Consider the following 12,766-nt stretch of genomic DNA (forward strand, 5'->3'; position numbering starts at 1 on the left):
ATGGTATATGAGCTATACATGGGTGTATCATCTGATAAATATGGTATATGTGCTATACATGGGTATATCATGCGATAAATATGGTATATGATCTATACATGTGTATATCATCTGATAAATATGGTATATGAGCCGTACATGGGTGTATCATCTGATAAATATGGTATACGAGCCATTCATGGGTGTATCATCTGATAAATATGGTATATGATCTATACATGGGTGTATCATCCGATAAATATGGTATATGAGCTATACATGGGTATATCATGCGATAAATATGGTATATGATCTATACATGTGTATATCATCTGATAAATATGGTATATGAGCCGTACATGGGTGTATCATCTGATAAATACGGTATATGATCTATACATGGGTGTATCATCTGATAAATACGGTATATGATCTATACATGGGTATATCATCTGATAAATACGGTATATGATCTATACATGGGTGTATCATCCGATAAATACGGTATATGAGCTATACATGGGTGTATCATCCAATAAATATGGTATATGATCTATACATGGGTATATCATCTGATATATACGGTATATGATCTATACATGGGTATATCATCTGATAAATACGGTATATGAGCTATACATGGGTGTATCATCCAATAAATACGGTATATGATCTATACATGGGTGTATCATCCGATAAATACGGTATATGATCTATACACGGGTATATCATCTGATAAATATGGTATATGATCTATACATGGGTATATCATCTGATAAATATGGTATATGATCTATACATGGGTATATCATCTGATAAATATGGTATATGATCTATACATGCATATATCATCTGATAAATATGGTATATGAGCTATCAAACTGAAAAGCGAGAGACACTGCTATATGACCAAGTTCAAATATCACTGGAAAAAGAAAAAATTTTGAGCAGCATTATGAATACATATTGTCATACAAAGATTGTGTCTGATGAAAAAAAAAACATGATCATATATATTTTGTTTGCTCTTTGTGTAACATTTTTATAAATTTTTATGCACAACATTTATTCTTTCACTAATCACATATCCTTCGTTTGTGACATTAGCTTACCTCTTGCACAATGTGACACCCATTGATGAAGATTGATGCCTGTGTACAACCAGGTAAAAAATATATTTCATTTTGAGTCACCTTGACCTTGATCTCTAAAACTCAAAAGCTACAGGTTGCTTCCCTCCTTTCCCAGTGGAAAACAACATTTAAGAATATTTTTTTAAAGACAAAATTCTTATGACACAGTTTATCATGTAGAATCCACTTTCTCTTTTTGGGGTTGCTTTGACCTTGACCTTTAACCTTTTAGATTCATAGCTCACCCTCAAGACATAATAACACACACTTAATGTTTTGAGCAAGTATGACCTTTGAGATTTATGGTTTTAAGAATCAGTTTTGTATCAAAAGAAGTTTCAATCTAATGAGTGAGAACAGATAGACAGGCAGATAGATTTAAAAGAAAAAACAACTTTTCAATACATGCTTTAATGAATATTATATATTTTGCAATCTGTGTCAACACTGGATGTATAGGATGATCCTATATCCAGTATTAGTTATTAACCTTTAAAACAGTCACTTAGTGACAATTTAGTCATGTAACTTTACACAACTGTCATAGTATACATTAGCCATTTCTTGAAACTAATGGTTTCGAAGACCTGAAAACAAACATTATTGCAGACTGACCATGTCTGGGCCAGTAACTGTACATCAAGATTATTGTAATCACCATGACGACCTGAAAACAAACATTATTACTGACTGACCATGTCTGGGCCAGTAACTGTACATCAAGATTCTTGTAATCACCAAGTTGACCTGAAAACAAACAGTACTGCAGACTGACCATGTCTGGGCCAGTAACTGTACATCAAGATTATTGTAATCACCATGACAACCTGAAAACAAACATTATTGCAGACTGACCATGTCTGGGTCAGTAACTGTACATCAAGATTATTGTAATCACCATTTTATTTAAATTCAAGATGATGTCATCCATTATGTCACCTTATTTTCTTTCTCCAAGCAAAACTTGAAAAGGAATTAACAATGAACATGCTAAACTGCTTTTAGTAAACATTTCACATTAACTATAAATAATTATCCCATTTACTTTCCATGAAAAACAAGAAAAGATAATTCACCTATAAGGATTGTCAACATTAAAGGTAAAGAATCAAGTAAATAAAAGAAGTATTTATATTAAAGGCATTAAAAAACAAATAATTTGGATCAAAGAAACCAAAAGTGTTTTTATATTAAATGGCACTTCATTTAACTGTTTGTATAAGTGGACTCATTTCTGTATTAAATGGCATTTCATTTTAACCATGTCGGAATAAGTGGAATCATTTCTGTATTAAATGGCACTTCATTTAACTGTTTGTATAAGTGGAATCATTTTTGTATTAAACGTAATTTCATCTTAACTGTGTTTGTGTACGTGGAATCATTTTCATACAATTATTTGAGCTCTGTCAATAGTTTTGTAAATGTAATCACAACAAGTGATAATCTGTATCCTCCATGTTATTATTAAGTGAATAATTGCTAGTTTCTATGGAACTTACCTTTGCAAGGTTTGTTTTCTCTGAACAAATAAGAGATCAGGGGTGTCTACCTGTGGCACATACACATCATAATAATCATCACACTCGGGCAGAATGTCAGTTGATATAAGATTTCTCAAGATCCTGGAAATAAAGCAAATTTCCTAATACCTTAAAGAATTAATGATGCAAATTAATTATGTACACGTGCTTGAAAATAGGGTTCAAGATGCCAGATGTTGATTTAAGCAAGTTTGCTGGTGTCAAATTTACCATAGGTATACATCTAGATTTGAAAAATGATTACAATTTACTTTTATTTTTCTTGAAATATTATTCACCCTTGCATAATACACAATTAAGCACTCAAACCAATGAATTAAGCTCTATAGTCTAATAAAACCATCATGTGTACTCATACAATGTATAAAAATTTACTCCTTAACATGCAACATAAACTTTTTAAATTCAATTATTAATAAGTGAGACTGCTAAATGAACAGCATGCAACACAAACACTGACTAAATAACAGGAAATAATTGTACGAACTGCAAGGATAAAAATGAACATGTATTAACATGCCTTTGGAGAACCTTCATAGGTGTACCTATATTAACATGCCCTTGGAGGGCCTTCACAGGTGTACATATATTAACATGCTCTTGGAAGACCTTCACAGGTGTAAACATGCCCTTGGAGGACCTTCACAGGTGTACATATATTAAAATGCTCTTGGAAGACCCTCACAGGTGTACATATATTAAAATGTTGTTGAAAGACCTTCACAGGTGTACCTATATTAACATACACTTGGAGGACCTTCATAGTGTACATGTATTAACATGCACTTGGAGGACCTTCACAGTATGCATATATTAACATACACTTGGAGGACCTTCATAGTATACATGTATTAACATGCACTTGGAGGACCTTCACAGTATGCATATATTAACATGCCCCTGGAGGACCTTCATGGTATACATATATTAACATGCCCTTGGAGGACCTTTACAGTATGTATATATTAACATGCCCTTGGAGGATCTTTACAGTATACATGTATTAACATGCTCCTGGAGGACCTTTACAGTATACATCTATTAACATGCTCCTGGAGGACCTTCAGAGGTGCCTTCAATGGCAATGAAGGCATAAACATCCCTTCAACATTTACATGATACAGCTCTGACAACATTAACATTATGGTCATCAAGAACAACTCAGTTCTAGCCTGGATTCACTCAGAGAATCCAGCAGGGAAGTTTTAACAACACTGCCATCCAGCTCTAGTGAGAGCAAAGATGAAAACTAACGACACTTCACTTGCTTTACCTTCACATTCCCTATAGAACTACTGACAGCATCAAAGGCTGTAACTACTTCAGCATATATGTTGTCATCATCCAACAGATTTTAAACATGGAAATTTGGCTTGTTTTTATTTAATGTCAGTGTTGTTGTGGTTATGTAGGAGTTCACACAAAGACCTAGAATTTAACTTTTCTGTTATAAATCACACACACCCTCCTGAAAAAAGAAGGGCATAACATGTTTGCATTATAATCATAATTTGGAAACTTGATTTACAAACCTAATCTATATATTTGAAACTCCATCTGCATTTGTCCAAATCAAAGGTACGCTTACCCTAGACTAGACTTTTGAAGCAGTCTTTTGGGGATTCCCATTCAAATAAAAGGTACACTTACCCCAGACTAGTCTTTTGGGGATGTCCATTCAAATAAAAGGTACACTTACCCCAGACGAGACTTCTGAAGCAGTCTTTTGTGGATGCCCATTCAAATAAAAGGTACACTTACCCCAGACTAGTCTTTTGGGGATGTCCATTCAAATAAAAGGCACACTTAATAAAGACTAGTCTTTTGGGGATGTCCATTCAAATAAAAGGTACACTTACCCCAGACTAGACTTTTGAAGCAGTCTTTTGGGAATGTCCATTCAAATAAAAGGCACACTTACCCCCAGACTAGTCTTTTTGGGGTATGTCCATTCAAATAAAAGATACACTTAAACCAGACTAGTCTTTAGGGGATGTCCATTCAAATAAAAGACACTTACCACAGACTAGACTACTGAAGCAGTCCTTTGGTGATTTTGATTCAAATAAATGTCACACTTACCACAGACTAGTCTTTAGGGGATGTCCATTCAAATAAAAGGTACACTTACCCCAGACTAGTCTTTTGGCGATTTCCATTCAAAAATAAGGTACACTTGCCCCAGACTAGTCTTTATGGGGATGTCTATTCAAATAAAAGGTACACTTACCCCAGACTAGTCTTTTGGGGATGTCCATTAAAAAAAAAGGCACAATTGCCACAGATTACACTTTTGGAAGTGAAATTTGGGAATATGCATTCAAATAAAAGATACACCTACCCCAGACTAGACTTCTGAAGCAGACTTTTGGGAACATCAATCTTTCCTTTACACAGCTTATACAAGTGATCCAAGTGCTGGAAAATGAAATATCATAATGAAATATCATGATTATCATAATGAAATATTGTGCATATCATAATGAAATATGAACATCATAATGAAACACTCTAACCTACTACAGCACAAGAGTGATTATAAGGAATAAAAAGACCATGTTCCGCAGGTGCCATTTCTATATAATTCATATTTGCCAATGAATAAAAAGACTTGCTTATCAAACGCTTTTCTAGAGGGTCTCCTGAACAGTCTTTATGTACTGTTTATACTGTACACTGTAATCTATATTGTCACTAAATTATGATGTCAATTTTCATTACATCTACATTCCTCACAATGGATTATCTATGTTACAATGTTATACAAGAGGCAACTGGTATAAAAACAATAGTATATTTGGTTGGCAAGGGTTGCAACATGAAGAAGGGATTGAATAGACTGGAAATCCAATCTGGGTTATTTGAGGGCAATAAGCAAGGGTGGTTTTCTAATTTGTGGTTTGTTTGATGATGATAAGCAAGAAAGGTCTTCTAATGTGTGGGCTATTTCATGACAATAAGCAAAGGTGATGTTCTAAAGTGTGGGCTATTTAATGATGATAAGCAAGGGTGGTGTTCTAATGTGTGGGTTATTTAATGGTGATAAGCAAGGGTGGTGTTTTAATGTGTGGGCTATTTGATGACGATTAGCAAAGGTGGCATTTTCATGTGTGGTATTCTAATTAATGCAACAAAATTTTCTATGGGAAAAGAGTCCTGTTCAAGCATGACCTTGCTTTATATTTTACACATGAGAAAAGTTATTTCTGAAAGCAAGTGAATGATACCTGTGGATTTTCAATGGCCAGTCCATTTCTCAGAAGTTCCAGATGGATGATAAAATGATTGGTTATAGATCCACTCTCTTGCAACACCATCCGTTGAACCAGGGGGTCAAACCACACTGTATTACCAACCCTGTATATGAAAAAAGGGAATAATTACGGCTGTCCTAAAAGCCATGTCTCCTGGATACATGATAACTGCATTATTACATAATCAAGGTAAGAACAGTAAATATGATTGTAACTTTTGTGTCTTAATTTGTAAAATCAGTGTAACAAAGTAAGAACAGTGGACATGATTGTAACTTTTGTGGCTTAATTTGTAACCTCAGTGTAACATAAAGAACAGTGGACATGATTGTGACTTTTGTGTCTTAATTTGTAACCTCAGTGTAACATAGAGTAAGAACAGTGGACATGATTGTAACTTTTGTGTCTTAATTTGTAACCTCAGTGTAACATAGAGTAAGAACAGTGGACATGATTGTAACTTTTGTCTTAATTTGTAACCTCACTGTAACACAGAGTAAGAACAGTGGACATGATTGTGACTTTTGTGTCTTAATTTGTAGCCTCAGTGTAACATAGAGTAAGAACAGTGGAATAATTGTGACTTCTATGTATTAATGACCAATAAAACCCCAAATGTTTTTAAACAATTTTACAATGATAGGAAAGAAATTTATAAAGTCAAAAAAAGTATACGACACAGTGGGAAATCAAAAGAGATTTACAACCTGACACAAATCACTTCAAGTCTTTCTGTCAGAATTCAGATGTGCACTTAATAATTGAGTCATGGCGAAAAACATTCACTCACCTACAAACAGTTTTCTCAGTGAAACTGACAAGAGGAATTTACAGATTTTACCTTTGAAAATATTATTAATTTTTCTATATTCATGTCAATAATATTTTATGAAGAGTTTGCAATAGGCACTGTTTCTATGTACTGACCCTCAGATGGCAATTGATATTTAACAATGTAAAAAAAATATCACCTACCTGCAAATACTTTTCTTAGTGAATCTGATAAGAGGAATTGACACTATTTTACCTGTGCAAATGTTGTGCATTTTTAAATACTAATGCCAGTGTTATGCTGATGACTGGACACTGGCTAATGACTGGAAACCGTTTTTAAATACTAATGCCAGTGTTATGCCGATGACTGAACACTGGCTAATGACTGGAAACCGTTTCTATGTCATGACCCTCAGATTGGAAAATCACATTTTTAAATACTAATGCCAGTGTTATGCTGATGACTGGACACTGGCTAATGACTGGAAACCGTTTTTAAATACTAATGCCAGTGTTATGCCGATGACTGGACACTGGCTAATGACTGGAAACCGTTTCTATGTCATGACCCTCAGATTGGAAAATCACATTTTTAAATACTAATGCCAGTGTTATGCTGATGACTGGACACTGGCTAATGACTGGAAACCATTTTTAAATACTAATGCCAGTGTTATGCTGATGACTGGACACTGGCTGATGACTGGAAACCGTTTCTATGTCATGACCCTCAGATTGGAAAATCACATACATTACATGACAAAAATGATTTGAGAGTTTAGCCTCTAAATGGACAATTGTTGCAGTGTCTGTATCATAGACATTACATGACAAAAGTAGTAAGGGAGCTTACCCTATAATTAGACAATTGTCACAGTGTCTGTATCATAGACATTGCATGACAAAAGTAGTAAGGGAGCTTACCCTATAACTAGACAATTGTCAGTGTCTGTATCATAGACATTACATGACAAAAGTAGTAAGGGAGCTTACCCTATAACTAGACAATTGTCAGTGTCTGCATCATAGACATTACATGACAAAAGTAGTAAGGGAGCTTACCCTATAACTAGACAATTGTCAGTGTCTGTATCATAGACATTACATGACAAAAGTAGTAAGGGAGCTTACCCAATAACTAGACAATTGTCACAGTGTCTGTATCATAGACATTACATGATAAAAGTAGTAAGGGAGCTTACCCTATAACTAGACAATTGTCACAGTGTCTGTATCATAGACATTGCATGACAAAAGTAGTAAGGGAGCTTACCCTATAACTAGACAATTGTCACAGTGTCTGTATCATAGACATTACATGACAAAAGTAGTAAGGGAGCTTACCCTATAATTAGACAATTGTCACAGTGTCTGTATCATAGACATTACATGACAAAAGTAGTAAGGGAGCTTACCCTATAACTAGACAATTGTCAGTGTCTGTATCATAGACATTACATGACAAAAGTAGTAAGGGAGCTTACCCTATAACTAGACAACTGTCACACTGTCTGTATCATAGACATTACATGACAAAAGGAGTAAGGGAGCTTACCCTATAATTAGACAATTGTCACAGTGTCTGTATCATAGACATTACATGACAAAAGTAGTAAGGGAGCTTACCCTATAACTAGACAATTGTCACACTGTCTGTATCATAGACATTACATGACAAAAGTAGTAAGGGAGCTTACCCTATAACTAGACAATTGTCAGTGTCTGTATCATAGACATTACATGACAAAAGTAGTAAGGGAGCTTACCCTATAACTAGACAATTGTCACAGTGTCTGTATCATAGACATTACATGACAAAAGTAGTAAGGGAGCTTACCCTATAACTAGACAATTGTCACACTGTCTGTATCATAGACATTACATGACAAAAGTAGTAAGGGAGCTTACCCTATAACTAGACAATTGTCACAGTGTCTGTATCATAGACATTACATGACAAAAGTAGTAAGGGAGCTTACCCTATAACTAGACAATTGTCACACTGTCTGTATCATAGACATTACATGACAAAAGTAGTAAGGGAGCTTACCCTATAACTAGACAATTGTCACACTGTCTGTATCATAGACATTACATGACAAAAGTAGTAAGGGAGCTTACCCTATAACTAGACAATTGTCAGTGTCTGTATCATAGACATTACATGACAAAAGTAGTAAGGGAGCTTACCCTATAACTAGACAATTGTCACACTGTCTGTATCATAGACATTACATGACAAAAGTAGTAAGGGAGCTTACCCTATAACTAGACAATTGTCACACTGTCTGTATCATAGACATTACATGACAAAAGTAGTAAGGGAGCTTACCCTATAACTAGACAATTGTCAGTGTCTGTATCATAGACATTACATGACAAAAGTAGTAAGGGAGCTTACCCTATAACTAGACAATTGTCAGTGTCTGTATCATAGACATTACATGACAAAAGTAGTAAGGGAGCTTACCCAATAACTAGACAATTGTCACACTGTCTGTATCATAGACATTACATGACAAAAGTAGTAAGGGAGCTTACCCTATAACTAGACAATTGTCACAGTGTCTGTATCATAGACATTGCATGACAAAAGTAGTAAGGGAGCTTACCCTATAACTAGACAATTGTCACAGTGTCTGTATCATAGACATTACATGACAAAAGTAGTAAGGGAGCTTACCCAATAACTAGACAATTGTCACAGTGTCTGTATCATAGACATTACATGACAAAAGTAGCAAGGGAGCTTACCCTATAACTAGACAATTGTCACAGTGTCTGTATCATAGACATTACATGACAAAAGTAGTAAGGGAGCTTACCCTATAACTAGACAATTGTCACAGTGTCTGTATCATAGACATTACATGACAAAAGTAGTAAGGGAGCTTACCCTATAACTAGACAATTGTCACAGTGTCTGTATCATAGACATTACATGACAAAAGTAGTAAGGGAGCTTACCCTATAACTAGACAATTGTCACAGTGTCTGTATCATAGACATTACATGACAAAAGTAGTAAGGGAGCTTACCCTATAACTAGACAATTGTCAGTGTCTGTATCATAGACATTACATGACAAAAGTAGTAAGGGAGCTTACCCTATAACTAGACAATTGTCACAGTGTCTGTATCATAGACATTGCATGACAAAAGTAGTAAGGGAGCTTACCCTATAACTAGACAATTGTCACAGTGTCTGTATCATAGACATTGCATGACAAAAGTAGTAAGGGAGCTTACCCTATAACTAGACAATTGTCACAGTGTCTGTATCATACACATTACATGACAAAAGTAGTAAGGGAGCTTACCCTATAACTAGACAATTGTCACAGTGTCTGTATCATAGACATTGCATGACAAAAGTAGTAAGGGAGCTTACCCTATAACTAGACAATTGTCACAGTGTCTGTATCATAGACATTGCATGACAAAAGTAGTAAGGGAGCTTACCCTATAACTTAAAGGTTTAAAGGTTTTGTAGGGTTTAACGCCATTTTTCAGCACACGATAGGCTATACATGGCGGCCAGTATTAATGGTGGAGGAAGAACCCGGGAAAACCCCAGAAAGAACCACCGACCCACGAGAAGCTACTGGCAAGCTTTCTCACATACCCACATTGGCTGAATCCTAGACTCGAACCCACGCAGACAGAGGTGAGATGGCAGTGATCCGTAACGGAGAGCGCTTTAGACCACTCGGCCACTCGGGGCCCCTACCCTATAACTAGACAATTGTCACACTGTCTGTATCATAGACATTACATCACTTCCTCTCTGTAATTTCAACAACATCATGTGGTGGTGTGTCAGCACATATCTGACCCTTAGAACAAAATAGGTGTATCCTGGGCCCTAATTTTAAAAAATAATAGCAACATTCTTTATTATCAACCTTAAAACACTTGTTTGAGGACCTGATCAAATAAAACTTTACCACTGGACTTGACTGTAAATGCCTCCCAGCTGGATGGTATCGATTTTCAAGGTAGTTAGTATACTTGTTGTCAATTAATAATTAATTTTTAAAACAGTAAAGTGGCACAAAACACTGTTTTGGGTGAGATTCTATAGTCTAGTTTTGTGAAAGAAAAGCAAATCATTTAGATAAATAGTTCAAGATAAACCTGGCTCAACAGGGAAGATAATACCAAACTGAAGCAATGGCAAATCTGGAACCAAAAATGACACATTAAATTTCCCTAATATATGGCTGTGTTTAAAAAAAATTGGGGGGGGGGGATGTCCAGTAAGAGTCAGTAGAGGTTTGGGGAACCCATAGGTAATAGTAAAACTTGGGTACTGTCATCCAGTATAAACTGTTTGTGTCAGGAAGTAAGTACACAAGTTGATTAGTGTATATGTTGTTCACTTAAAATCACAAGTGTAACAAACAGTGTAAAGCCCAATTTCTGACCCTTTATGTAAAGAAAGACCTTGGTCTAAATGACTGGGTGTTAATTATGCACAATCAACACATACCTTAGAACAATGTTGCCCTCTAAGGTCTGGTTACCAACTGCCTCGGAGATGTAGTGGTCAGCCTGGAAAATAGGAAATACACAATTTACAAGGGATTATGTTACCCAATATATGACATAAACCAGTAGTGTGTCAATACATAGGTCATTTTTCCCTGATCAAACATATGGTCTTTATACCATCAACATTCCAAAAATTTTGAAGTCATTTGCAAAGGAATTGCCTCGGATATTGGGATTGGGTATCTCAGGTGATAGAGAACCGCATTAGTGTTTGAGATGCTTTAAGCTTAAATCCACATTATGTTAAGGTCTAAGCTGTTGTATAAATTAAAATCACTGTTAGAAATCAGTTTTTCTTTCTTAAGTCAATGTGGCTTGACCTTTGACCTATTGGGTCTAAAATCAACTGGTGTATGTCTGCCTATAGTGCATGCGATATATCAATTTTTGGTCAATTATAAGGTGCAGAAATGAAATTTTTGTGCAGACTTTTTCTATTTGTGGTAACAATGACCTTGACATCTGACCTACTGATCTTAAAATCAATAAGTGTCTTCCTTGACTCAATAAAGGGCAATGAATGAAGTTTGTTTAAAACATGTTGTACAAACTGAAGCTGATGTGCAGCAACAATTTTCAAATTTTCAATCATTTTGACCTAATGAACCTCAACCAAAAAGGTATCATTCTCAAGTGCAATCTGTTCACAACCTTTGGTAAAGGTAGATAGTGTAAAACTAAATTTATTGTGCCGAATAGTAAAAGGTAATAGGTATAAAGATGTAGCCAGTGTTATATTGAGCAAAAATGTTATACTTGTTCTCTGCGTCGTCTTGCCATTTTATGTTTACAGAGCAGTAAAATATGTTTGTGGAGATCGTCTCATGAAGCATGTATATGTATGTGTAAGTAAGTAGATTGAGTGAAAGTATCTATTCAACATGACAGCATGTGTACTGCATGTTGGCATATGCATTGTATGTTGGAGCACATTACTAATCCCGCCCTATCCTCTTTTCTCTCAACACAGTCAGAAGTCTTCATGGACAGCAGTTGCAAAACTCTCTCCAGTATGTAGCACTTGTAGAATATATATTTACATCTACTTTTGTATTTGGGGCCCTGAGTGGCTGAGTGGTCTAAAGCACTCACCGTTCTGGATCGCTGCCATCTCACCTCTGTGTGGGTTCGAGTCCAAGGCTTGGCTAGCGTGGGTACTTGGGAAAGCCTGCCAGTAGCTTCTCGTGGGTTGGTGGTTCTTCCCTGGGTTTTCCAGGGTTCTTCCTCCACCAGTTATACTGGCCACCATGTATAGCCTATCTTGTGCCGAAAAATGGCGTTAAACCCTAGAACAACAACAATAACAACTTTTGTATTTCTTTCACAAGAATTATAAGTAAATACCACAAAGAAGTCATAGTTCTGGTAAGAATTGTACATAATTTACAATTATGGATGATTTTGCATCAGGTATAAATTGTGTGAAATTTCTATTTTATTGTCTTAATTGTAATTCTTGCCTGTATTTGTACTTGAATCTTTGTTTTATATGTTGAAGTTTTAATTGCTACCCTATGTCAGTAAATAA

The 12,766-nt window shown here is 35.5% G+C and overlaps 1 protein-coding gene across 3 annotated transcripts in view; it reads right to left on the reverse strand.

The window, feature by feature from the left end:
* LOC149785851 (putative ATP-dependent RNA helicase TDRD12) overlaps positions 1-12,766 on the reverse strand; it is a 313,410-nt gene that overhangs the window by 138,056 nt on the left and 162,588 nt on the right. For all 3 annotated transcript variants that reach the window (XM_089979811.1, XM_089979813.1, XM_089979812.1), the window contains 4 exons: positions 11,177-11,238; positions 5,884-6,013; positions 4,998-5,074; positions 2,615-2,737 (listed from right to left, as the gene is read on the reverse strand). In XM_089979811.1, coding sequence (XP_089835937.1) covers positions 2,615-2,737; positions 4,998-5,074; positions 5,884-6,013; positions 11,177-11,238 — 392 coding nt within the window. The remainder of the gene's footprint in view (positions 1-2,614; positions 2,738-4,997; positions 5,075-5,883; positions 6,014-11,176; positions 11,239-12,766) is intronic.

The sequence above is a fragment of the Sinohyriopsis cumingii genome, chromosome 13 (genome assembly GCF_028554795.1).
Source record: "Sinohyriopsis cumingii isolate HCF-2022 chromosome 13, ASM2855479v2, whole genome shotgun sequence".
NCBI classification, from domain to species: Eukaryota; Metazoa; Mollusca; class Bivalvia; order Unionida; family Unionidae; genus Sinohyriopsis; species Sinohyriopsis cumingii.